General features: G+C 53.7%; 2 protein-coding genes across 12 annotated transcripts in view; both read right to left on the bottom strand.

Annotated features, from left to right (window-relative positions):
- The window catches only part of SYNJ1 (synaptojanin 1), a 74,442-nt gene extending 50,514 nt beyond the window's left edge, over positions 1 to 23,928 (bottom strand). For 2 of the 11 annotated variants that reach the window (XM_045852767.1, XM_045852773.1), the window contains exons 1-6: positions 22,777 to 23,927; positions 21,861 to 22,002; positions 7,903 to 7,989; positions 6,210 to 6,477; positions 2,501 to 2,726; positions 1,509 to 1,592 (exon numbers count right to left, since the gene is read on the bottom strand). In XM_045852767.1, coding sequence (XP_045708723.1) covers positions 1,509 to 1,592; positions 2,501 to 2,726; positions 6,210 to 6,477; positions 7,903 to 7,989; positions 21,861 to 21,984 — 789 coding nt within the window. In that variant the 5' untranslated portion in view covers positions 21,985 to 22,002; positions 22,777 to 23,927. Of the gene's footprint in view, positions 1 to 1,508; positions 1,593 to 2,500; positions 2,727 to 6,209; positions 6,478 to 7,902; positions 7,990 to 21,860; positions 22,003 to 22,666 lie in introns of all 11 variants that reach the window. The other 9 variants (XM_045852775.1, XM_045852771.1, XM_045852770.1 and 6 more) reach the window with 8 other exon arrangements.
- A 2,079-nt stretch (positions 23,929 to 26,007) lies between these two features.
- Positions 26,008 to 27,390, bottom strand: part of PAXBP1 (PAX3 and PAX7 binding protein 1) — a 30,270-nt gene continuing 28,887 nt past the window's right edge. The window contains exon 18 of the mRNA XM_045852410.1: positions 26,008 to 27,066. Coding sequence (XP_045708366.1) covers positions 26,949 to 27,066 — 118 coding nt within the window. The 3' untranslated portion in view covers positions 26,008 to 26,948. The remainder of the gene's footprint in view (positions 27,067 to 27,390) is intronic.

The following is a 27,390-nucleotide window of genomic DNA, read 5'->3' as shown; positions in this document are numbered from 1 at the left end:
GCGCGGCCCGGGAAGCAGCGTGACAGAGCCTGTGAGCGGGCTGCCGGCCTGCCGCACACCAGCCTGTCGCTACAGCAACTGCGTGCGCCGGGCATCAAAGCAGGGCTCCGGGGATGCTTGAGGCGCACATCCCGAACACCCTCCTCTGGTCCCAAAAGGGTGGGGATGGGAGTCTTTCCAGAGAGCTCGGGGAGAGACACAGCTACCGAGGGTTACCGCCACGTGCCAAGACGAAGCCACCAAGGCAGGGCAGTCCTGCCGGGGCTCCAGAACGCGGGCGCAGGGGCACAGGCGTTCACGCTGGCCCCCTCAGCCTGCCAGGGTAAAATCACCGAGAGGGTGCGAGTGGTCTGCATCTTCCCCACGACAACCACCCCGGAATGGAAGAGAGACCCAGCAAGGCTGCTGCCCGCACACTGTCTCAATGCGACAGACCGAGGCACGGAAGTTACTAGACAGCATACACTAGACGCCTAAAATGAGTGTGACTTACACTTCAGGGACCAAAGTTTTTTTTTAATAAAAATAAAATGCAAAATCACACTATTATGGGCAATCCAAAATTATAATGTTCCATTAAATATCTTATGCCCTGGCCAGTGTGGCTCAGTGAGTTGGAGCAGCGTCCCGCAGACTGAAAGGTCACAGGTTCAATTCCTAGTCAGGGCACATGCACAGGCTGTGGGTTCAATACCCAGTTGGGGTACATATTAGAAGGCAACCAATGTTTCCTTCTCACATTGATGTTTCTCTCTCTCCCTTTCTCTCTCTCTCTCTCTAAAAGCAATGAAAGGTGTCCTCAGGTGAGGATATAAAAAAAAATCTTATACTTAGACATTTACATCAACAAAGAAAAGCTTAAAAAGCCCAGAAGCAAGCCAGAGAACACACTCAAGATGACAGACCCCTACGGACTACGAAGTGAGACCCCAGCAGGTCCATCACCGACAACCGCGGCAGCGAACTTTGACGCTGTGCTGCGCCTGCGCGCCAGGCTCCGGTCCAAGTGCTGCCCGTCGCGTGCCTGCAGCAGCCTAAGAAGCAGGCGCCACCACCACTACCCCTTTGCGGGGAAGACAGCTGAGACCCGGAAGAGTTGAATCACTGGCCCGAGATCACACGGCAGTAGTAGCAGAGCAAAAATCCAGATTGAGAAGTCTGAGTTCAGAAGCTTTGTTGTAACTACTACGTTTTCCTGCCTACAGAAACGAAGTGGTCAGACACACGGACAGCGAACATGGAAGCACTCTGAAAAGCAACGGACTGCGGAAACACCAAAATTTTAATACTAGACACAGCAGCTGAATTTCTATGGATACTTAAAAGAACATTGCAGGAACAATATCTCAGATAGGTTCTAGGAATTCTGTACTTAGCTCCTCATTTATGAATCTAGCTAATGCTATCACACTGAATAACAGAACCATCCAGTGAACGAGTAACAACCCTGAAATCTTAGCAAACACGGAAATTCTCGGGAGGAAACAAAGACAACGCCAGACACCTACCTGCAACCCGGGCTGCTCCCAGAACAAGGGGACCGACCCCCGGATTTGTATGAAGGAAGAGACGGCGTCATCAAGGTACACGACCTGCGGGGAGAACGGTGCACAGGGTCCTTCCTGGGCCCCGCAGCCCCTCCGCCCAGAGGGCAGGCCAGCTGACCCCGGGGCGCTCGAGCTCCGTCTCAGGACCCAGCCCTCGCACACGCGCCGTCCTAACAAAATGCCCCAAATGGGCTACCGACTCGGTCTGATGCTTTCACACTGTGGTAACTCTCCTGTACGCACAAGGCGCGGCAAACGTAGGTTTACATGGAAACCCATGTATATGGGAGGATAATACAATAAATAATAAGTAATGCAAGAATAAACTCTTGCATCTCACAACTATGAACCTACTTTTGCCTCACCCTGTATTAACCAGGAAAACATTTAAAAAATAGCATAAGAATCGCAATGTTTAAAAAAGAATTCCTTTTAAATTTCAAAATTTTATACACATACCTTCCCATTTTCACATAATTTTTTATTAAGCTTTTTATATTTTTAAAATTAATTTGAAAATTGGAGTTGGGCTGGAGGTATAGATTACATTTACAGTTATATGGTTTCATAGCCAAAAATATCAGAACTTTTATTTTTAGATGGTACGTATAGCTACACATAAGAGTTAGGGTTGACTTAATTGCACAGAAAACAACTTTCCCCAAGTTGCCGACTCCACAAGTGAGGATTTTTAACTCGGCACTGAAACGTGGGCACCCACACGCCAGGCTGATGAGAGGAAACCGCCCCCGCCACTGGGAGCGCCAGACCCAGCGAGTGTGTTTCACGGCAGCGCGTGGCCGGGAACGCCCGAAAACGGCCCCACCCACGCCCGTCAGAAACGAGCTCTGCACCCACCAAGAGCCTGTCACCCCGCCCCTCGCTGCCCCCCGCCGCCCCCCGCCGCCCCTCGCCGCCCAGGCGTGGGTGCGGCAGCGGCGAGCACTGCGCACCTGCTCCGTCTCCACGAAGTTGGCCACGTGGCCGTCGTCGTTGGTCCCGCGGACGTTGAACCTGGTCCCGGCCCGCTCGCAGCTCAGCCTGGAGATGAGGCAGGCCTTGGCCTGCTTGTGGGCAGCGTAGATGGTCCGGATCTCCACGCCCCCGCACATGAGGCGCAGCAGCCAGTCCTCGCAGCTCACGCCGTAGTGCTTGAGGTGCAGGTGCAGGGACTGGTTCCTACCAGCAGGGGGAGGGGCTGCGTGAGCGCGCGGAGTCCCGGACAGCGTCGCGCGAGCTCCGGAACGGCACTGTGAGCGCGCGAGGTCCGTGCCGTGCCGTCACGTTCAAGGCACCGACATTGAGTCGGCCTGTTGACACGCGCTGTGGGCAGCATCGGGGGAGGGGTCAGGCTGCGAGCCGAGACCCCCTCGAGTGGGACGTGTGGGCCGTGGAGAAGCAGCACGTCCTCCTGTCGTCAGTACCCGTGCCCCGTCGCCCTTGTCTCTTCAGACAACGTGTTCACAGCCCAGCTTCTCTGCAAACGGTTTCACACACACACACACATCCCCACCGGCCTCACACAGCTCTGCTTCCCAGGCCTGACTTTCATAAGGCTCTGTTTTTTAAATAAGGCTCTACTTTAACTCATTTAAATTTAAACAGCCAGGCAGGCTAGAGACTACAGTTTTTGTTGTTGCTGCTGCTTTTTTATCCTCACCTGAGGACATTTCTTTTCCCTATTGCTTTGAGAGAGAGAGAGAGAGAGAGAGAGAGAGAAACATCAATTGGTCGCCTCCCGTAGTGGCTAGACCTGGGATCTTACACACCCGGACCAGGATGAAACCTGCAACCTAGGTTTGTGCCTGGCTGGGAATCAAACCTGCAACCCTTTGGTTCTAGGACGATGCTGCAGCCAACTGAACCCACACTGGCCAGGGTGTGCCTACTGTTTTAATGCATGCCTACTTTCCAGATTCTGGGGAAGAGAGAGGGCCTGGTTTCCAAACCCGTTCAGAACAGGAAGTTTCGTGCATGCAAACACGCTGACACCATGGGCAGGGACAGGCAAGAGCGGAGCACCTGTGGTGGAAGCAGGGCCAGGGGCTGGAGCCCTGCCACACTGGCCACCTTCTCGTCCTGCTCCCCCTCCTCGGGGGTCTCTCCAAGGAGCCTGTGGACACTGCACACCCACTGAGGACAATATACTGCTGTGCAGGGAAACTTCCTCTCTGGCATTATCAGATAACAAGGGGCCACACTCACAAATGTGGCTCTTCCCTACTGTTGAAGTTGGCTCTGTGGTTTGAGACCCTCCTACTGTATTACGTGAAGTCTTTCCTGAGTGATCCGCCCTATCTCACTGTTTTCAAGGCATATAAAAAACCCAGGGCATCTCCTGAAGCTCAGGGTCATCGCTATCCAGGACACCCAGCGGCACCGCTGGAGCCCCAGGGCCAGGCGCCCCCGCCGAGGGCTCGGGCTGCAGGGCAACGATGCCGGCGCTGGCCGTGTGTGGCCGTGGTGGACCTGCCGCACCGCCCTCCACCCCGCCTCCTGAGTGCACCCTGGGTGTGAGTTAGTGCGGAACCCACGACTGGAATAAGCTGTACCTCTGACGGCCATTACTGATCTCTAGAATGTGATGCGAAGTTCCGACTTCACTGTCACCCACACTGGCCGAGGCGAAGCTCAGGCTGAGTGTGACTCCGTGGACCCAGACAGCCCAGGGAGGCCCGTGTCCCAGCAGAGGAGAGGGGACCTGCTGTGCCCACCGGGGCAGAGGGTGGGGTCCCTCCCCCCGCTGTCAGTTGTTGGTTCTCTTCGCTGTGAATGCGTCCGGTCTTGATTCTGTTTAACTTGGAAACACCTGCGAAAGCAGCAGCGCCCGCTCCCCAGGGGAGTGGCACGACCGGGCTCTTGCGGCAGGGAGGTGCCACTCCCCGGCTCCAAAACTGACGCGGCTGCACCCTGGAAAGTACCGCCACTGAGCTGCGAGGGTGTGTGTGGTGACTGTGAGTTCCCGAAGCTTTCGCTTTTCTACGCAAAGGGAAGCCTGAGAATGCCGATCCTTGGCAAAACTGTACAAAGTGTAAAACGAGCAAGCACCCCTCTGGTGTGTAAGCTCCCTTTGTTCGCCCTGTGTCCTGGGGGGGGCCCCCTCACTCTGTGGTCTACGTTACCCTCCACTGAGCGAGAAGGTGAGTGAAATATTCCTGCTGATTCAACTTAACAGACGTGCTTGCCTGCGGGTCAGAGCATCCGCACCTGCGTGGACGTGTAATTATGGAGGGAACGTTTTCTGTCTCTGCTCTGGCCTGTGTGGCCCAGGGGGCTGGGCGTCGTTCCACAAGCAAAACATCTTGTGTTCGTCCCCGGTCAGGGCACATGACCAGGCTGAGGGTCCGGTCCCTGGCAGGAGCCTACGAGAGGCAACCGATAGATGTTTCTCTCCTGCATCAGTGTTTCTCCCCCTCCGCTCTCACTAACATCATAAGGATGACCCTGGGTGAGGATAAAAGGAGTCTGCGTCTCCCTCTGAGGAGGCTGGGGGAAGGGCGAGGGGGGAGTAAGGACAGCCGCCCCAGCCCTGCTGCAACTCCGTTCTCCACCCTCTTCCAGGGCTCCACCGTCTAGTCCGTGGGTGAAACGCAGGGTTGACCTGAGCACCAGGACTCGTCCCCTCCCCTACCTCTCTTCCCCACTGCCTCCTCCTTGGTGGGTGGGCTCCGAGTCTCTGCCTCCACCCTGCCCTCCTTCACCCCCCACAGCACTGCTCTGCACCAGGAAACTTCCACGTGGGGACCCAGGGGGACCCAGCTGCTGCTCTGCAGTCAGTTTCTTTGGGGGGGGGAGAGGGGGTGGCTGGCTTCGAGCCCCTGACACCCTGGCCAGAAGGTCCACCCTGAGCGTGTCAGCGAGGACCCGCCAGGCGGCGGTGGAGGGCAGGGGACAGCCTGGGCAGGAGGGGAGCCCTCCCTCCCACTGGAACTGCCGAGGAGGCCCAGAGCAGAGTCCCGGACGTTGGCCTCACATGCACGGGGACAGAAGGAGGGGTTGCGCCTGCTGCTGGGAGGAAGCAGAAGGCACTGGCGCCGGCTGTGGGCGAGACAAATGCTGCACCACAACTCGGGCCTGCCCCTGCCCCGGTGAGGCCGGTCCAACCACAGCCGCCTGCCCGCCTGCCGAGCTCTCTGGCGACCAGCCCGCTGCGTGTAATCGGGGGCTACAGCGCAGCGCTGCCGACTGAGTCTCATTCCCGAGAGTGCTCATCTTCTCCCCAGCCACCACTCCTGCGCAGTCTGCTGAGTCAAGATCATCCACTCACAGCTAAAACCTAAAATAGTCAGGGCAAGTTGGCTTAGAAAGGCAACATGGTCAGAGACGAGATCTCACCACTAAGAAGAATAAATATCAATAACACAATTCTGTTAAGACTAACACACTGCCAATTTTAAAATAAAGATTTTCAGTGTACTCCTGAAACAGAAGGTCAGGTGAGGTCAAGCAGACAAACGGGTTTCCTGTCACATGGCGACTCCACAACGTGAGTGGCGGACACCCGCTCCGCTCCACTGAGGACCGGGCCAGGAGAGAGCATCCGCGTGCTCGACCGCCACGCCCTGCTCTCTCCGGAAACCACTGCTGAACGCACCGTGTCCCCGTGGCCGCGCTGTGTCCCATGCGCCGCGACGCCAAGGGAAGACCGCCGCTCGGACTCACCAGAAAAACCTGTTGTCAGTGGCGTGCTCCTGCCGGCTGCGGTGCGCACTGAGACTCAGGTCCAGGCTGACCCCAGACGCAGACCACGCGAAATAGAAGTTTCCCGAGTTCAGCACTTTCCGCACTTCGGAAATGCGGTCCTCGTCTGCAGAGTCGACGCGTAGCGATAAAAATTCAGTGGAAGTAACTCGGAAAACTTCAGACTCTTGAATTTTTCCAACAGACATACACCCAGTGACTAGGACCAGATAATGCAGCATGGTATCACCTGCAAAAGTCAAAGATTTATATAAGCGGACGAAGTGTTCCACTATTTCTCAAGCTATTCAAAGTTTCTTCCAGCTGTCTTCTCGTCTCCAGCTTTTTAAATCTGACGGCGTGGTTATTTTAAACTTACCACAGACGTGTTTATGTTCACAACTAGATTTTGGCAAAAGTAGAAGAAACCCTTGTTTAAATGCATTTAGAGTAATGAAACATTTAAACATTAACAGAATGATCTCATATTTTTGAAATTATTCCTCTACTTAATCCGAGGGCATACAAAATTATCACATAAAAAACACGTGCTACCTTCCCTACCTCACCTCTGTGACCGTTTGGGGGTTCAGGTACGACCACGAATGTGGGCGTTCTCGGTCACCAGTCGAGGTAAAAAACACTATGAAATGTCCGCGGCTGCTGATACACGGGGGAAGAGTCCCTGGTAACAATTTATAAAGCAACTTCCTTTACAAAAACCGTCGGAGGGTTTTCTACACGATCCCGAGAAATCAGCCCGAGGCGGAAGGCGGCAGTGGTGTGTGCGGGCACGGGCTGTGCTGGGGGCGGGTGCGGCCCTCAGGTGCGGCCCCCCGATGCCGTGCGGTGACACGACCACCAGGAGGCGCTCCCGTCCCACGAGCACAGCGCGTGTCCCTGGGCCGGGAGGACCGCCCACGACATTAGGCCAGCACATAGGCACACGGCAGATTCTCGGCAAACGGCAAATCCCACTTATGGGCCAGCGCTCCGCAGAGCAGGGTCCCTGGGCTGTCACGGCTCACGGCGAGAAAAGGCGCCTGCTCCGGAACAGACACCACCACCTCACCGCAGTCACCGTTTGGTTTCGCCAGCCTTCCCCACGGCACGCCTTCATCAGGGAAGGAAGCCGCGTGCCGGCCGGCACGGCAGTGTGGGCTCCCCCGGCATCGCAGGACGGCGACAGGCCTGGAGCCCTTGGGCCGCACTCCAGCCCCACTGCTCCGGCAACCCAGCTGGCAGTCCAGAGGTCCCTCTGCCGCCCGTGGTGACAGTGAGTGGCAGAAACAGACGCAAACTGTGCCTTCTGCATACCAACCAGACGTCCTTCCCACTGCACACCAGGAAAATCACGTGGTTCCCAGAGGTCGTTTCCCAGGCGCACTCAGGTGAAGGACAGGTGGTGCCCAGCTCGGCCCTGTGGGCGCTGCCCAGAGCTCAGAGAGTTCCCACGGTCGCGGCCTCAGGAGCTCACGACTGCAAGAGCCAGAGCATGTGGCACACCTTTTCGGCCCACGGACATGGTCCCAAGATTAGCTTACTTGGGGCTTAAAAGATGTCACCACACTTCCAGCTCACACATGGAGTGTGACATTATTTACAGTCTGTTTCGAATCCCTAGAGTACAACACAGAAGTAAAAACAAGTAAGTAATGCCGCATAACGAACTCACCGAGATTCAGCCGCAGGACACCCAGGAGCCCGTACGCGTCCAGCACTTTGGAGTAGGTGCCCTTGATCGCCTCTTTCTCTGCGGCAGCTACGAAGGAAGTTTCAGGGTAAGACACATGACCTGGAAAATCAGATTCTATTTGGCTGTAAAGCCAGAGTTTCAACCAAAAAGGTATAAATCTGAATCTGATATTGACACGTGTAATGCATATTTTCTCAGACTAGTAACTCAGTCGTTCTCCCCAAAGAGTTACCCAACGTGCCACGACCGTCCGCTAGTCCAGCCTCCCCCACTGGTGTGACGTACAGGTGCCTGTGATAACGCTCGCGCGTCTGGGGGTTGTTTGTGAAGTGGCGTCCCCTCCCACTGACTGTTCGACTGTTCTCACTGCCGGGCCCACACTGCTACGGCACCCTCGCAGGCCGACACCAGCTCCTTGACCAGGCATCTTCCGGGATCTGGCCTCAGCGTGCTCTTTCTGTGCCGTTTTTCGTCACCCCCTCCCCAGCTCCTTGCATCCTGGGCTGCGGTCACACAAAACCCCCTGCTGCCCGAACACACGCTGTTACATCTCCACACCCCGCGCGGGGACCTGGCCCCTGGACTGCCGGGCTCCACCCCACCTGTGCCCCTCGGCCCCCTTCTGTCCCCCTGATGCAAACACAGGCAGAGGGCGACTTTCCGGAAGGCTTCCTCTACTTCCCCAGCGCAGCTCTTCCACGGAGCTCTGTCTCCGCAGGGGCGACACAGTCCCTGCATCTCGTCCCCTGCCTTCCCCTCAGCCCGCCTGCCCCTGGAGGGCAGAAAGCCCGTCCCGGCTGCCCTTCCGCCCCCAGCACTCAGGCTGGGCCCGACACACAGGAGACCGACCGGACGTCTAAGCAGTAAGGCTAGCGACTGCGCGGGCCAGCGCCGGAGCAGGAAGTCCTGACATGTCTCTTGCGCGGTGACATGAATGTTATCTTGCTAATAAATATAACCCGCAGAGTAATTTCCCCAGGGCACCCCGTTGCGGTTGTTCTATTAAGAAATAAAAAACACAAATTCTGAAACTCTAAAGGAAAAATCTGCCTAGTTCTTAGCAAATACTAAAAATCTGACCAAGAATCAAAGAAGTATACACCACAGCTAGTAGTGTCTCAACAGACAATTACAAATGATACCTTCTGGAGTCTGTGAACCCACAAAGGTGTGGTCCTCTTGCTCATCACTCTGCCCTCCCCACCCAAGGTCATTCCTGCTCCACTGCCCCCGTTGCCCATTCTGCCCCAAACGCCCCCCCTCCCACTGCCTGGACCCAAAGTCTTCTTCCCATGTCACGTTCAGCACCATCTTTCGCTCGGGCCTTAGCCTTCCCTAGTCCCCACTGTGCGTGAACACGCAGTCCCTGAGAACGCAGGGCCGTCTCACGCACCACATCTGCACGCGCAGCCGTGTTTTTAACCATGTGCTCGCGTCACGGGAGCAGGCCGCCTGGAGGCCCTCTGTCTACTCCTCGAGAACGCGAGCAGGGCCGCAGAGTGGAACTTCAGACAAACGCACAACAGCATTCCTACGTCCACAAAGGGAAGGGAGCAGCAGCGAGGGGGCGGAGCCTCGAATCGGCAGTGCCCCTGGCCTGGCCTGCTCCAGACTACCCAGGGTCATCAAGTCCTGCAGATACAATACACTGGGGGTGGGTGAGACTCGGCAGTTCCAGCACGGAGACCCAGAGAGGAGCGATACTGCTGTACTCTGCCGTAAACGTTTTCCTTACATCCATCCTAAGTAACTTAGCTTTAATATCTCCCATGCCGAAACTCTCCCTGGAAAAAAATAGGCTCCTCTGCTCATCACAAAAGAGATTAAGAAATGTTTATCCCTACCCACAGCCTTGAGGCAGGCACACCGTCAGGCTCACTTCCGGTAACTTAACTCGGTCATCAGTTCAGCCCGGCGCATGCTTTCCGAGTTACTTTAATTGAACCAGTGCATGAGTGGAGGCAGGCCCCGCCCCTGTTTCCCGTCTCAGCCGCAGGGCAGTCGTGGAAACAGAGGCCACGGAGAGGCTCTATTCCCAGACAGCAGCAAACGCTCCAGAGCGTGGGCACATCGGCTGCTCTCGGTCGAGGCTGACCACCCTACACCGTCGTCTACCGGAGTGGCAGACGCCGGCGATCGCTGCGGGGCTGCTGTTCCGGCTCTCCGCCACACGGCACAGGCGGCGTGACTCAGCACTGGGGCCTTACACCGCCCTCCTCGCAGGAGACCTCAAGGCCAACAGGGAAGCCTCAGATCAGAGCACGGAAACCAGGTGAAAGGGTATCGCACTGCTTCCCGATTTCCATGAACTCCATCTCCAACATGGAGGCTCCCGAAACCACGGTAACTGGCAAGTGGCGGCCACATCTGCGTCGTGCACCCCAGCTGAACGGGAGGGAACAAAACTAACTGCCTGCCTGAGACCATCAGATAATTTAAAAACCATTTGTTTTTCACTAAATGGTATTTTGAGTCTGAGAATTAAATGTAAACTTCTCAAACTTCTGACGAATTAGAATCCAAACTAAACAGTAAGCTGCGCAGCGAAGAGCCTGCTAACCAATGCCCACATTCTGCTGTGGCTCGGACCCTCCAGATGGGGAACAGGCTGTCCTCCTTCAGCCGAAGCGGAAGAGAAAGTTAATGAGAATGTGGAAACAGCTCATGGCCGAGCACCATCTTCCTGGACTCACATTTGCCTGTGGTTACACGCGCGCAGTTTGTGGTCAGCGGGTTTGCATGCCGGCAGCCCTCAGTGCACACCCAGGGCGCCTCCAGGCAGAGGGGCCCAGCCAGCCTGCAGTGCGGGCCACCCGTCCTCAGCGGGAGCGGCTGGAGGGCGGGCGGTTCACCCACGATGGCAGAACGAGCCGGCAGGACAGCCCTTTTCCGTTTCATCGTAAACAAAGGGAAGAATTGTTTAACAAGGAAAAGGTTTTCTTTGTGTAATTAAGTAAGTAAAATTCTTGCTGAAAGAAATTAAGCTACCTAATTAATGTCCCACTTAAACTATATATTTCAATCTTGGTGACAAGTCAAAACAAAAACAACCTCTCACTCACTCATGTAACAAGTATTTGCCGAACGCCTACTATGCACCTGGACCCAACATAAACAGTCAGTGCCCCAGCACCTTCTGTTAGGAAGACAGGCATTCTATACTCATACAAATGCAAAATGGCACATGGGGGTGGGAACTATGATGGCATTCCCATAGACTGCAACAACCTAATTTAAAATTTCTTGCCCTGGCCAGTGTGTTCAATGGATTGAGTGCCAACCTGTGAACTGAAAGGTCACTGGTTCGATTCCCAGTCAGGGCACATGCCTGGGATGCTGGCCAGGTCCCCAGTAGGGGGCACATGAGAGGCAACCACACACTGATGTTTCTCTCCTTCTCTTTCTCCCTTCCCCTCTGTCCAAAAATAAATAAATGAAACCCTTTAAAAAAATTTCTGCGGAAGTGACCTGAAGAATTAACAGGAAGTAAGCCGAATGAAGAACGGAGGTAAAAAAGCTCCAGGCAACAGACTCAAACATACATCCAACAGGAATGTGTACACATGCGCACTGGCAGACATGTCCAAGTGTGTTCCCGCCAGTGTCGCTCACGGCAGGAAACACGGGAAAGAAAGTAAATGTCAGCGGGGCAGACCCCAGCACAGCCCTGAGAAGGAACACCACGCAGCAATGACAGTGGGTGCCGCCACTGCCACCTGCCGCACCACGGACGGCTTCCACGCAGACACTGAGCGAAAGCAGCCGGGCACAGCAGAACACAGACTGAGCGACTCCACTTCGGCCAAGTTCAAGACCGGACAGGACTAATCTGGGAAGTAAGCAGTCAGCCCAGCGATCACCTTGGGTCGCAGTGGAGACGGCTGAGAAGGGCCGGAGAAGACCTGCTGGACAGCCAGCAGTAGCCCGCTCCGTCTCGACCCGGTGGCGGGAGCGTGGGTGTGTCATTGTAACGGTTCGTCAAGTTGTACCTTTGGCGGGTTCTAACCCCGCATCTCAGTTTGGAAAACAGCTGGGTTTCGACTGTGCCGTCCAAAATAAACAGCTATTCTACCTGGCTCTGTATCAATCCCACACAACTCTGCAAGAGCCACCACCAATCTGATAACTAGACTTTCTACCCCATTCTCCAAGAAAACGGTGACACTGTTCAACAACAGGCCAAGGACTCGACCGGCGCCGACCAAGGACAGACTGCTGACGAGCACTAACGCACAACCGCCCACGCCTTCACAGAGCTGTGTGATGCGCCCCCCCCCCCCGCCCCCCATCCTCGCACGTGGTCCACAGGTACTAACAGACCGCGTCCGAACGCACTGCGGTGCGGGGTCCCACAGACTGCAGCAACCCTGCGGTCTACTAGTGAAAAGAATGGAGCACGACCCACAACAAAGGTTTACTGCTAAGAGCTAGTTCATATAAGTAAATACACTTTGTATACTAAAAGTTATATTATGAAGATGATAAAAAAATTGAAGGGGCTAATTTAGTAACTATAAAATATATAAAAATACTCCATGTTTAAGCCAGTAACTTAGTAAGAACTGTTTTATTTTCTATTTCTTCTTTTCTCTGCCTCTGTTATCTCGGAATCGCCCAGGAATTGAAAGGGCACACAAATCTTCTCCACCGGAACCGAGGGAGGGACTAAAAAGTGTCCGACCGACCAGGAGGAGGCCGTGCTCTCCCACCACCCAGCTCACCCCAGACACCGGGGCGGCCCAGGCGCTGGGAACCGCCTCCTCGGTGAGCGCTGCGCTGGTGTTACATGACGCTGCAGAGGAGAAGCAACGGCTTACACTGGCAAAATCTATTTTAATAGGAAAGGATAGACTGCAAGCACTTATTTAAAAAACTCAAGCAAATTTAAAAATTTGCTTGTCACCAGTAAAAATACAACGCACAATTTTTGAAGTTCTACCTCCTCCTCTGGGTGCCCCGATGGCAAAGCCAACCTGAGCACACTAGTCCGGTCCCCTCTGTGCAGGTGAGCCGACTTGTACTGGTTCAGGCTCACCAGCACGGGATTTCTGAACAGGCTGGCACTAGAAACGAAGAGAAGCAATACTATTTAAACTGCTAACCATTTGGCTCATGTTTTTTCAGCTGTTGAATATCTGAGAAAGTCTTTAAAGCGTCTCCCTTTGAGGCTGGGTACAGAATCCTACACAGGCAGTTTTTTTCCGTTCCCTTTAGAAGCTAAGGGTGTTGCTTCACGGCCCCAGGCTCGGACCATTTCTGAAGAAGCGTCTACCTCATCTGTACATTCTTTCTTTGCTACATATATCTTTTACTTCTTGGCCTGTTTTTAAGGTTTTCTTCTGTATCACTGGTTTGAAGCAACTTGATTATGTATTTGGGTATCTGTAGTTCACTTCACGTTTCTTCTGCTCAGGCTCATTTAGCTTCCTGGATCTGTGGGTTTTTAATTTTCATAAAATTTGGAAAACTGACAGCTGTTATCTCTTCCAACATTTTCCTGTGCCATCGCCTCCTTCGAGTATTCCAATGACACGGATACATGGGGCCACGTGAACTTGTCCCCAGCCCATGGATGCTCTGTTTATTTGCTCCAGAGTTTCTGTGTTTCTACTGTATGTCCCCGAAGTCACCAGCCCCCCGTTCTGCAGGGTCTATTCTACTGGCCCCCGCCAGTGTGCTTTCTGCACTGCAGATACCGTTCTTATCATCTGTACAAGTCTCATGTGGGTCTTTCACGTTTTCCATGCCTCTCCCTAACGTGTTTATTCTTTCCTCCACTGGAACACATGGAGCACACTTATAATAGCTGTGCTAATGTCTCTGTCTCACGTTTAGCATCTGTTTCTACAGACTGACTTTTCTCCTCATTTGGGCTGTATTTTCCTGCTTCTCTGCGTGCACGGTAACTTTGGGCGGGTGGGACAAACGTGATGACTGCGGGCCAGGCCCCCAGAGCACGCAAGACACTGCTGCACGGCGTCCCTGCGACTATCAGCCCCGACAGGGGAAGGCACTGGCAGCGGCTCTGCCCACAGCCTGCCCACGGCTCCGCGGGGCTCCCAGTCCACGCGGTCTTCTCCTCGACTGCAGCCCGGGAGGCTTTCCCCTTCGTCGCCAAGGGACCCTCAACTCTGACCTCACTGTGTGCGGAGAGGAGGGAAGAATCGGATATACTGACTGCCCCTCGCTGAAGCTGTGACAAAGCCCATCTCAGTCTTTAACTAACGTTACCCTCTGGTTTAAAACAGAAAGCAGGAGCGAGGGAAGGGGCGGCAGAAATCACACTGTGCTGTGCTGACAAAAAGACTTCGCGCTCTAGCCGGTGAAAACCCACTTTAAGGGCAAGTGGCGGTTCGCAGGGGATGAGCGCGTGGAGCCCGACTGAGACAACGTGAGTGTGGGCTGGATCTCGTTATTAGCCTCAACAACGCAAGGTCACAATCTGCAAGAAAACGAGCGCCCACGCCGGCTAGGCACGCTCTGCCAGGCCCGAGCGGGTAAGAGTCTGAAGAAATGGGCTCTCTCCAGGCCCCTGTGACAAAGGGAGAAAGCTCCCGGTTAGATGGAAAAGGAGCTCCTCCTCCCAGCTGGTGTGGGTATTTTCCTGCTTCTCTGCGTGCGCGGTCACCTATCTTGTCACTCCCTGATTTCAGAGAGGGAGAGAGAACATCACCGATTTGCTGTTCCACGTAGTTACGCATTCACATTGGTTCTTGTACGTGCCCTCACTGAGGGTGGAACCCACAACCCTGGTGCAGCAGGGCGATGCTCTCCCAGCGGTCCCCCACCTCTTTTGCACCAGGGACTAGTTTCATGGGAGACCGTTTTTCCACGCACAGGGACACGGGGGGTGGGGGTTGGTAGAGACAGGAGGTGGAACTCAGGTGGTAATGCGAGCCCACCTGCCCCTCAACTCCTGCTGTGCGCTCGGTTCCTAGCAGGCCACGAACCGTGTCCTGGGGGTTGGGGAGTCCTGCTCTCACCAGCTGAGCTACTGGACTGGGGCATGCATGGTAATCTTTAACTGAATGCCAGACACTGTGAATGCTACAGAGTTGAATACTGGATACGCATGAGGTCTGTCCAGGAAGAGCCCAGCCACTGCTAATACAAGAACAGTTTGCACAACATCAGTGCAACCTGGCAGCCAAGGAGGGTGGACTGGAATGCGCTTGTGTGAACAATGACGACTTCACTGTACTAGTCAGTGGGGGTGGTAGACGCCACTGAGTGAGCATGTGCACTGTGGCCATCGCATTCAAAATGACTGAGCAAGTAGAGCAATGAGTCTGCATCCAATTTTGTGTTAAGTTTGAACATTCGTCCATGGAAACTATTTGGATGATTCAGAAGACTGCAGCTATGGGCAGCTGGTGGTTGGTAGCTTCATCATAAGCCTGCTCATGCACCATGTCTCATGCAGAGATTTTTGGTGAAACATCAAATCACCCAGGTGATTGCACCCCCCTACAGCCCAGATTTGGTGCCCTGAGACTTCTAGCTTTTCCCAAAACTAAAATCACCTTTGAAAGGGAAGAGATATCAGACTGTTGATAAGATTCAGGAAAATACGACAGGGCACCTGATGGAGACTGTGTGACGTGCCAGGTGCCTACTTTGGAGGGGCTGAAGCGTCACTGTCCTATGTACAATGTTTCTTGTATCTTCTTCAGTAAATGTCTCTATTTTTCATATTACATGGCTGGACAATTCTTGACAGACCTCACGTGTACATATATTTTTAGCATTCTTACATTCTTACACTTTGTTCTGAGATAAAGCTATTTGGAAACAGTTTGATCCTTTGGGTCTTGCTCTAAAAAGTCAGGCGGGACCAGGGCGGCATCCCGTCGAGGGCTACTCTGCCTCATCACTGAAGCACTTGCACCCTTCGGAGAATCCAAACCAACTCCCCATCGCAAGGCTGATCCACCCTGGGTGGTCAGAACACAAAATATCTCCTGCTCTTTGTGAGCTCCAGGAATTTTTCTGCCAGCTCCTTTGCGTGGTGGTCCTTTCCCTGCCTCTGGTAGCTTCCTCACACGGTGGGCTGGTCAGCACGTGCCAGCAGTCTCCAGGAAAACCCGCTACACCTCTCTGCAGCTCTGTGTGGCCACCCCCCCCCCCTTGAGAGTTCCAGCTGCCTGAGCTCCCCAAAGGTCCCTCTGTCTCCTCAGCTCTGGGAGACTGCCAGGCTTCGTTTGGGTTCATCCCCGGCTGCCTCTTGTTCCATGTCTGAGAACGTTCCCATATTTTGTTTGCTGTCTCCTAAGGTGGGAAGGTACATTCAGTTCCACCATCACGGTCAGAAGCGAACATCCTGTTATAGTCCTGGGCTGTATATTTTTAAAATATTTTATAGGACCATTTATAACAGCTGATCTGATAGATCTTCGATCACGTAACAAAAAGTCTCACAGTGGAGTCTCACTGCTCAGCGGGAGGACTCTCGCCCTCACCGGTACTTCCTGCTCGCAGAGCTCCGTGGGAACCACCGAAAGCACAGGGGACCCTGGCTGGCCTGCTCTCCTAGGCCAGTCCCGCCGCCCCGACCAGAGTGGGAGAGGGAGGCTACTCTCTGAGTGTTGACATTTACGATACGTCTATTAATCATGAACATTCCAAATTTATTTACAAAACGAGAATGAATTTTTGTGACCCTCACATAAAGTGATATGCAAGTCTGAATTTCATCTTTTCTGTGCAGAAAAAGCCAACTACATAAAGTCACATCTGTCAACTTGAAAATTTTGGTCAAAAAGAGAGAGGACACTGCCACTCATCTAAAGGCGATCGGCAGGATGAGCCGCACTCGGCAGTTAAATAAAAAGGAGCAACCATGCACGCTGCTCGTCACCACCGCCTAGGACGCTGGTCAGCCAAGACTCTAGGAGCTGACATTTAACTCGGCCCGCCCTCAGTCACACCGCGGCTCCCTCTGCTACATTCCCAGCCGTGGCAAAAACACAGCAAGTTTAAGAGCTCCCTCATTAGGATCTGCTATCGATTCCCCTCTTAACTTCAGTCCCCCCGGCACCCCTTTCTGTTCATCCATGCCCCACACCCGCCCCAAACAACAACCGCCACCCTCACAACAGCACGAACGGCAATCACAGCGGAGAAAATCGAACAGCAAGACTGTGCCATTGCAGCCACCGCGTCATCTCTGCAAGCCCCAGCTGCCGCGCCTGTGCCCGCAGAATCAATCGGAATAAAACAGGGCCGGTGCCACGCCCCTGCACTGCACACCGAGGGGCTCCAGGACACGCCAGCGACGTCCCAGAGAGCCCCCACCGCGGGGTGTTTTAACGGGAGGAACCGTGGAGGCACTCAACACGTGTCGGACACTGCCCCAACTGGGGGCCGGCCGTGTTCCGAGCCTCCACATTGGAGTGCAGGGTAGCCCGTGGTGGACGTGACGTCTTTCTGAGGCTGGGTTGCGGTGGCTGCTGGCACAGATCAACGTGGAACAGGAAATGAGGGTGGTACTGTCCAATCAGATTCCAAGGCTGAGAAGCTGTCCAATGCCCAATGGGCACACATATTCTATTAGTAAATGACTGTGGTTATTTACAAAGGAAGTAGATTATGTACTGCATCTGCATCGTACTTCTCAAACAGCTACTGAAGTTGCTGGGCAGAAATGTCCCTGGTTTGGACCTATGTAATACACACGGCTGCAGCCTAGGGCTGCTGTGAGAAACCTCGGGGGACCCGGGGGGACCCTGTGCAGCCAGGAGGTCTAGGAACCTAGCTTAAGGCTGTGGCTGGCAGGGAAGGCTGCCAGCAAATGGCACTAGTATTTCACTATTACTACTGCTTCACTAGATGCGGTTTCATAGAAAAGGCAGGATATTTACAACTCTGTGACAAAGGTCTCCCGATTCTTGTCCTACAGTTTTATGGCTCCTATTTCCAGGATAGAGGGAAAAACTGGGCAAACTCAGACAGACAGCCCAGAGCAAACCCAGGGCTAGGGTTAAGGGATATGGCCTTCAAGGGCACAGTTTCGGTGTGGATTTGACTCAGCTCACGGTCCTTGGGAAGCCTGACAACAATCTTAGCGCCTGCCAGAGAAAGGCAAGTGATCCGCATCATGTGACACCCAGAGAGCCAAAGCTCCAGTGTTAAGAGGAACTTACACGCCCTACGTCCCCGTCCTTTAAATAGGTGACCAAAGCATCTTCCATTTCCTACGTGTTGACTTTCTCTTTAATTATTCATTATTTAATCATGAAAAGGCAGGAAATGGGTTGAAAAGTGAGAGAGCTTGTGAATTTAGCGCATGTCTGTGTCTGACTGGCTACCTGGCCTTTTCGTGTCCACAGCTGTATGCGGAATAAGACGATGGAGCCCCCCAGAGAGCTAGTGGGTGTCTTCTCCAGGTGACGTGTGACTCACCCACCTGCCGCTGACCCGGCCCAGACCCAGCATGAGCCGCAGATGACGTGCTGCGGCGCTGACCCTGGTGCAGGGGCATCGAGGTCGAGGTTTACACGGACTCATTATTATTTTTAAACGAGTAACACCAAAAAAGGGCACAAGATAAGAACAGAAGGTTTTTTTAAGTAACTAAATGGAATAACAGAAATCAATAATAAAGTTATTTCCTACTTAAAGTAATTTTAGAACAAACTGTTAATAGGTATTTATACAAGACATAAACAACATTCATCATTTTAATTGGCATTTCAGAAAGACCGTCATGATGTGGTGATAGCCATCTCCATTAGTATTTTCACAAACAAGTCCAAACAATATATATGTCCTTTATATCAGCAGCTCAAACAGTAATTCTCTAAAATATAGAAAATAAACTTTATAGAAAAAAGTATCTACTTTCAAATATAGGACAGTGCAGCCCTGGCTGGTTGGCTCAGTGGATTGAGTGCTGGCCTGTGAACCAACAGGTCGCAGGTTCGAATCCCAGGCGGGGCACATGCCTGGGTTGCAACCAGGTTCCTCAGTTGGAGACATGTGAGAGGCAAGCAATCAGATACAGGACAGTGCATTTTTGTCAAATCTGTTGTCTAGTGTAGGTCAGTCCTTCCCCCTGTGCACTTACTCCGTGACCACTTCTCCCACAGGTGGGAGTGAAACCCCGCAGGGGCACGAGGGGTCAAAGAGGACCTGGCAGGGCCTGTCCTCCGGGAGCCTGTGTCCAGACGGACACCTGCACTCGGGCCCAGCATGCGGCAGCACCACACAAAAGGGCTGCGGGAGCGCCAGCACCTGGTTCAGGCTGTGCGTTCAGCAGAACTTACTACTGGCCCCATAATGACAGTAATAGCACTATAATTCTGGAAACGTGGTTATTTTCAATAAAACCTGCAAGCTAATGTTGCCCCATTACCTACCATAGGAAGGCCTATATAAACTTCACTCAGAAATTATCATCCCACCCTCATTATATCGGAATCTCCGAGGGGCTAAAGCCCAGCCCAGTATTTGTAAAAAAAACAAAAAACAAAAAAAACCCTCCCCGGGTGACTGTAATGACTAAGTCACAGCATCACGACTGATTTGAGCTCAGAGTCCTATCAGCCCAAAGACGGGGCCCTGAGGCTGTGTAGGCGGATGCTTAGTCCTAGAAGGATCCATGATCGGAGATTATTTTCACTGTATTTTTCCCTTACATCCCATTTTTTGATATGTGCTAATAATACAAAAGATAAGATTTCATGTTGGGTATCTTATGGCACTTCTGGCACAGGCCGAAAGAATTCCGTGACTGCCAACCCTCAACAATAGGCACTGCCCAAGATGTCTAATTTTTTTAACTTTGGCTTTTTAAAGCCGGGCAGCTAGAGCCCGAGGCCTGGTAGGGCCACTTTCACCATCGACTTTCGAGAAAAACACTGGCACACAAGCATGCAGAGACCAACAAGACCAGCATGTGGAGTGCTGGGCTAGGGACGCCTGCGGAGTTCTACAGACATGACAGGGAGGAAGGTCTAAGCGTGGGCAGGACGGGTGGGCGGGGCAGGTTCTCCTGAAGGAAGAAGGCACCAACAGGCTGGCCCTGGAAAGGCAGACAGGGGCATTCTAGCAGCCCTGGAGAAAGGGGCATCACACGGAACAGCACGATGAAGGCTGGAAAAGCACGGGGCCTTGGGGAAGCACTGAGGACATGGCAGAGTTCCCTTAGAGAGGGTCAACACTGGCCAACAGGGCAAGGACAAACTACAGACACGCTGATGAACAGTTGAGATTTGCACTTAGTCTTACTGGGAAACGGGGTGATACTTCCGTTTGGCATCACAAATGTGTCAAGAGTCTGTTCTGGTAGACGCACGGAAACTCCGGGGGCCACTGCTGGAGACAGGGGCCACGGCTCCGTGCCACCCAGGCACAGCCCCCCGACACAACGGGCACTTTAAACTCGCGAAGGCTTTGGAAACGAACACTCCACAGCACAGCACACACCGCGGCATGATTCCAGATGGAACGTCAAATTAATTTTATAACTCGAATGGCTTGTAAAAAGGTCTGTTAGCTCTTAAACATTAATATTTTAAGTACTGCTGTAAAGTTTATACCAGGAAAGCTAATAGCACACCCAAGAGACTACACATCTTTTTATGCTAACTTTAGAGAGAGGCAATATTCAAACTTTTTTCTCCCGAAAGAATTACTTACATAGTGTAACTCTAATAAAATAAGCAGAATTAATGAGTAGTTAAGAAAGTATGTTTTATATTCTTTTTCCTTAAAATGTATGGTAATGCCAAAATGGATGGCTTAGGGATTTTTTAAAAAATTGTTTTCTGGCATAAAAGAAGGCTGCCGGAGGTTTGGAAATATTATTACACTGAGGTTTCCTGAACTCAGAGTAAAGTATAGCAAAACCCTGAGAAATGTACATAATGCATACTTTGTTGCTGAAAATCTGGTTTCCTGTTGTTACCAGTAACCACAATGAAAGAAACATTTAGAATTTAGACAAACGAGAAAATCGGGTAATGTCAGCAAAAACACAAGCAGCTGAAAAATATCTCCCGTGCTAAATCAAACATTTCCCCTGAATATTTTAAATTAGGTTTTCATCAGTGTAAGAACTACACTTGTCATATGGAAGAAATACACCATGCACATTACCGATGGCACGTTACGCTTTGGTTGGTTTAAGCATTAGAAGCGACGTGAGCGAGGGAAGTCCACACTGGCTGAGCGTCACCCACACTATTAACACGCGTTTCCGAGAACACACGCAGCCCCTCCCGCCCCGGGCCCCTGCAGCAAACCCCGGGCGAAGAGAGCGGCTATCTCCAGGGCACTGCTACAGGCACAGTCACACTTCGAATAACCCCAGGCTGGACTTCTCTGACAACATCCTACATTACGAAAGAAATTTAATCTTGCAACTAATGTTTTCATTTTTAATTTCATGCATTTCCCCACAAAGTAACCCAGACCATGACTAATCTACTGTGTGTGTGTGTGTGTGTGCGTGGTGCAATGTGCTTTTCTTTAAAACAGATTATCGAAACATTTTTAAATGCTAGGAAACCAATCACACGTTCCACGCGAGATTTTAACAACAGTCTGCAATTCTCTGGACGCAAACCCAAGGTCCTCACCGGAAGACACCCCAAAAGGATTTTACATCGTCTTAGAGTTTTCATCGCTACAACTGAACTACAAGAAATCCGCGTGCGACAGGAAAAAACGTGAAGCAGGCCATTTGGTGGGTCCATGGGACGTGACAGAAAAGGCAGCGATATTTCTTTGAAAGAATAGCGTTTTAGAAGCGACAGCACAGCCCACTAATTAAAGCAGACTCCGGCCAACCTCCCCCCCCGCCCCGCAACAACCTGCGTCGGGGGCGGAGGAAAGGAAGATGCGAGCTGAAGACAAAACAAGGCTTGATCCAAAGAAAATACGAGCGCGACCCCAGGGCGGGGTGGGCAGGGTGTTTCGGGGCGCGGGGGACTTACAGAGCACGGCCACGGCCCCGGACTCGAACAGCAGGCATTCCTCCTTGTGCCGGGTCTCCACCAGGAGGCTGAAGGGCGGGGGGTCCAGCTTGTGGTAGACGCGGAACCCCTTGCTGAACGCCATCCTGGCGCGGGGGCGGCCCTGCGGGAGCGAGCGGAGCAGATGCGGCCCCGGGAACCCCGCCGCCGCCGCCGCCGCCGCCGCCGCCGGGCTGCGCCGCGGCCGGGGCCTCCCCGCGGCTGGGCGGGGGCGGGGAGCCGCGCTCGAGGGCCGAACGGTGCGTTCCCGGAGGCGAGTCGCCCCCTCGTTTCCCCCGAGAGCGGGAGGAAGCGCTACCGGCTCCCGGGCCAGCGAGAGCGGCTCTTATCGATCGCTCCACGTTCCGGGCGCGGCGTGTTTACACACGGAACCTCGGAGCGCATCTCGCGGGGCGGGGCGGGGGGGCGTCTATCCGCTCCCCTCCTCGGGGTCGCCGCTGCGTGGAAAGGGAACCCATTCGGGAACCCGAAGGCGGTCCTCGGGGGCAGAGGCCGGGGGCGGGGAGGAGGGCGAGGATCCTCCGCCACGCTGGGTCACGACCCGGGACACGGACCCGACCCGGGCTCCTGGGGAGGCGGCTCCCCCTTAGGGGCCGGACGGAGGCGCCGAGCTGCCCAGGGCGGCCACGACGCCCGGACCGCCTAGGGTCCAGCCCCGCGGGCGGCTGACAGCCGCTGTCACCACAGCCGCCGCCCGGCGGTGCAGCGCACCCCGCGGTCTCCTTCAGCCCGCCCGCGCGCGCTCCCGCGGCCCGCGGCGCCCTTACCGCTCCGCCCGGCTGCGACCACAGCCACTACCTCGGGAAGCGGCCACCCGCGCACTCGGCTGCCGGTGGATCTGGCCGCGGCCGCGCCCGCCCCCCGCCGGCTCGCTCACCTTTACCTCCGGCTCCTCCTCCTCCCTCAGCCGCCGCCGCCGGAAGCGTCACTTCCGCTCCAGCAGGCCCATCTCTTCCGCATTGCACCGCGGCCCGGGGCGGAAGACCCGCCCCCCTCGGGGAAGGGGCGGGGCGTCAGAGGAGACTCCCCGCCCCCTCGGAGCGCCCTGCGGGCCCGAAATGGAGTGCCGGCCGCTCGGCCCGCGGCGGGCGATCTGTCTCCGGGCCGCAGCGGCAAGTCCCGCCGCTGGGGGTGCCGGAGACGGAGGAGAGTCCTCCCTGGCCACGCGCGTGGGTCCCTCGGAGCTAAGGGAGGGACTCTGGGGTAGAGCTTGGCGGGCGGGTATGGCTCCGTGGGATGGGGGCGGGGTGTCAGGACCACCCCTGGCGCCCCCGGCGGCCAGTCGGGCGAGGGGCGGGGCCTGGAGAGCTGTCCATGGTGTCCTTCGAGCGTCCGGGCCTGCGGCCGGAAGAAAAATTCCTGCCTGCTTTGGCACAGCCCTGCGGTCGCGTCTTCTTCCGGGGTGTCCTGGGGCTCTCGGGAGCGCTCTAGAAAAGCGTGCTCACCTGGACGCAGGGTGGCGATGGGAAGTCACCAACCCCGGATCCGTCGGGACGGCCAGGCGGCCGTCGTTGTCACTTAACGGCCACAGCTTGTGCCAGCTGTGGAATCCAGCCACTGAAGGCACCCGGCCCCTTCATCTCGCCCTCATTTCTCAACGTCTCCCTGGCTGTAGCGCGGCCCCACGGACTTCCCACTGTCAGCGGCTCTAAGCATGGAAATGAAGTCAAAACCAGCAGACTCAACAGGAATCGAGAACCTCGAGCACCCAGCGCTCTGAGAAACCGTTTCCTACTGCCCTTGCTTTTTCGTCTTCCCCTTAGTGCTTTTATGCTGACAGCAGAAGCAGAATTTAAATTTGGTGTCGTGCACAAAATCATTTCCCCCTGCAGGCCCTGTCATGTGGCTTGATTAACTGTTCCCCGTCCATTTTAGAGAAGCTGGACCCACCCTGGTTTCAGGATTCTAAAGAGGCCGTCATCCATCAGGAGAGAGGCCACTTCCCTTCCAGGGTACTTGCAGACTCGCAGGTTCCGTTCTGAGAACCGAAGGGCGTTTCTCTCTCAGCCCTATCTCCCAACAAACAGTTTGCTCTTGGTGGTGGTTACTGCCAGCAGCCTCAGTATTAAACTCTTATTAAGATAATCCTCTGGTCCATGATTACTTATTTTTCTTTCCAAAGAATCCATTTCCATTGGAGATTGCGTTGGACAGAGAACACTACATGGGAGTGGGTGAGAAGGGAATTTTCTTATTTCTTCCAATTAAAAGGAAATGGGTGGAGGGTAAGCAGGACTCAGTCCTAGAGTTGTCAGAAGGCCACAGGTTCTCCAAATCCTTTCAAAACTGTAATTTTCTCATGAAATGAGCACAAGCTTTACGGTTTGAAAACATAAGGGCCACTTTTATTGACTTAAATAAATACTGTTACTTTTGGGGGAGTACATTTCTTATTTATACTTCCTTGTTCATTGCACTTCAAAACAGCTGGGCAGATTTTCAGTACAGGTTAAGTGGCACACACGAGCTTCTGTGCGAGCTCTAAGGGCCTCCAGGGCCGGCTCTTCTGACTCTTGAAACAGCCCAGGTGGGCGTTACAGATAGCAGCTGCCATAGCTCCAGCGACTTTAAAGCAAACACCCTGATCTGCACATGTTGGCTTTTAACCAAATTCTTTCTCCTGTAGACAAATTCTATTGGGTTGAAATATGAAATTGCCATTTCTACAGGTCAGAAGTAGCCCAATCTAATAGTATGTCCCCAGTAAACTACAGCTGGGATTTACTAATTTAGAAATGACTGCCTCTCCCAACCAACGACAAAGTATGCCATGTCACAGGACTGGATTTTGAGATGTTTGCCATGCCTGCCTCTCTCCTCACAGCCTGTGTTTCCTTATCTGTTGTAAACTGCTGGGAAAGGTTTGGTGACCTGGAGACCAACAGTCTGATCCCATTATCACAAACAGCTCTTTCCAGGTTGCAGAGGTGGGAACTAACTGTCAGACCGGGATCTGCGGGGGCCCGTTAGTAAGTCTACAGAAAGGGATGGCTCCTCCCTAGCGTTGCAGGACGTTCCGTCTTCAAGCTGCCAGTGCTCAGTCCCCAAGCAAGCGGGCGCCTCGTAAGCTCCTGTGGTCAGTGTCTTGCAAAGTAGCTTAGAAAGGCTTCTACAGGGCTTGCCAACTCTTTCCTGGTTTACCACGTGCTTTACTCCTCAAGTCCTGGATGAGAGGTGCACTTTCCTGAAGAGCTCTGTGACCGGACCACAGAGCTCTATTTACCCCCCACTCCTGCCTGCCTTTGGCTGGAGGCTGCTCCCCAGGACCTGAGCTGGCAGGACCCCAAGCCAGGTGCACTGGCTGAGCCAAGCCCTTGGGCAGAGCTGCTGCTGCTTGCCACCGGAGGCCACGGCTTTGCCAGGGGTGCGGGTGGGCACGGTCACCTCACACAGCAGCAGCAACCGGCCTTGCTTTACGTGGAATCCGTAGCTTCCCTTCCCGACAACCTCCCTTGCCTACTTTGAAGCTAACCCAGAAGCCTGCTCCAAGGAGAGAAACTGGAGACTGAGCTTCAGGTCTGTTAAGATGTAACCCTCCAAACTTATCTTCTGACAATTCCCTTCCTGAGAAAGGGCCTGCTCCAGCTACTTCCGAAACAGAAACTGGCTGGCTGGGGCGTGAGAACCACTCGTTCTACGCCGAAGTCACTTCCCATCAGGGTCCTGGTGTCGCGTCCAAACCCCGGCCTGACACCGAGAGATCCTGGCGCATTTCACGGGATGAGGAGTTCCCCCGTTTCCTGCAAGAACCCTTGACACAGAGTAAAAGTAGTCTCTGGGTTTAGAAACACAAAGTTAAGGCATAAATGATGTGCATGTCATCTATATGTATGTTTCCGGTGTTCCACTAAAGTTGAAGGTAACTGTCGTTTTAATTCTCACAGTCTGCCACCGCCCTATGACAGAACACCCACCCAGAGGAACATGTGGGTGCAAGCCGTGTCCCTGCCACGGGCAGGAAGCTGCAAGCGCGGTCGGAGTGCCCAGCGCTGCCCCACGTGTCAGCCGCGCCGACCCAGGGCCCACCCACGCCGACGCTCGCTGCGCTGGACTCATCCAAGATGCCGTCGGTCGCTACGATTAGTGGCGAGCAAACACAACAAAGGACCAAACTGAAAATTAATTTAATGCTTGGCTAAAGCTTAATTACATATAATTATCAAACAATAGTCCTTAATTTCCAAAAAGTTCCTCTTTTGAAAACCACAAATCAGAAGGCATAAACTTGAAAACAAGTTCTCCGAATACTCACGGCAGGGTAGACACGTGGCAGACGACCTTGGGTACTGAACTGCCGAGGTGTGCGGCGGACCAGTGAGGCGTGTTCTTTATTGCATGTGTGACGCACGCATGTGGGGGTTCGAGTGTACAGACCACCGACTGCAGATGCATGCACTTGTAAAAGCTGGCCAGGGCGTGAAATCACGAGGAGACGGGACGGTCAGCCCAAACCCCTGCAGCTGGACAGCAGGTCCACCGTTGCCAAAAACGAAAACTTCCGTGTTTTTAAAAGCCTGTGCTACGCGCGGCGGAGCCCACAGGAGACCCGCGGTGGACTGCAGCGCCGGGGCCCGGGGGGGGGCGGGGACCGCCAGGTCACTTGCCAGCCCTTTGTTCGACAGAGGAGCGGTTTCCCTACGACATTTGCTGCAGAGGAATCCTCTGCTGCTAGAAGACTCGCTCTGCAGAAAAACAGCACGAACTTCCGGGGTGACAGGACCTCCACGGTGGCAGACAGAGACGCAGGCCGCCGCCGCCGGACAGCACGCACTGTCCACAGAGAACCAATGGGCGGGTGAGCTGCACACGCATGTAAGACACTCCTGTGACCCGAGGGCGACAAGCAGTGAGGAAAACACTCATCGCCTCCCGAGAAATGCTCTGAACCCCTTTCATTCCGGAGAAATCGCAGGTCGGCACACGGAGTTGAATATTAATGTTCTTTGTATTAAAACAACAACCATTTTACAGTTTAAGAAACTTTACATATGTACAAAATTTATACATTAGGAATGGTATTAAAGCAAGAGGCTTCTCAGTTTCATAGATCTATTTTCCTTCAATCAAAGACTTAAACTCTTTCACATTGTGGTCACTTGCAACAGACATAGCATGATCCAGGGCCCGGACACTTGCGAGGAGTTTCACTATCTGTTTTATGTTCTCCCTGAAAGAGAAAAAAAAAGCAGCAGAATCTCATTAATTTGTACAAAAGCCTTAAAGGAAAAATTTGTTATTAACTTTATGACCATTTTTGAGGTTTTGCAATCAATATTTCCAAGTATACATTTTTAAAGAAGGAAAACAGAAGAGCTATACTGTATTTTAAAATACATCTATCTCCATATAAAACAACAGTTTGTTTACACGACTAGCCCAGAGACAGGGGACCCAATTTCAAAAACAAAAGCGCCCTGAAGCGTCATTCCCTGAGCCATTTCCATGAAGACCCAGACAGGGAAGAAAGCCACCTCCCTCCACACCACTGCAG

The sequence above is a fragment of the Phyllostomus hastatus genome, unplaced genomic scaffold, assembly GCF_019186645.2.
Source record: "Phyllostomus hastatus isolate PE091 unplaced genomic scaffold, TTU_PhHast_1.1 phas_contig_948, whole genome shotgun sequence".
Classification (NCBI taxonomy): domain Eukaryota; kingdom Metazoa; phylum Chordata; class Mammalia; order Chiroptera; family Phyllostomidae; genus Phyllostomus; species Phyllostomus hastatus.
Note: the sequence above shows the minus strand (reverse complement) of the source record. Positions and strands in the feature narration are given on the sequence as shown.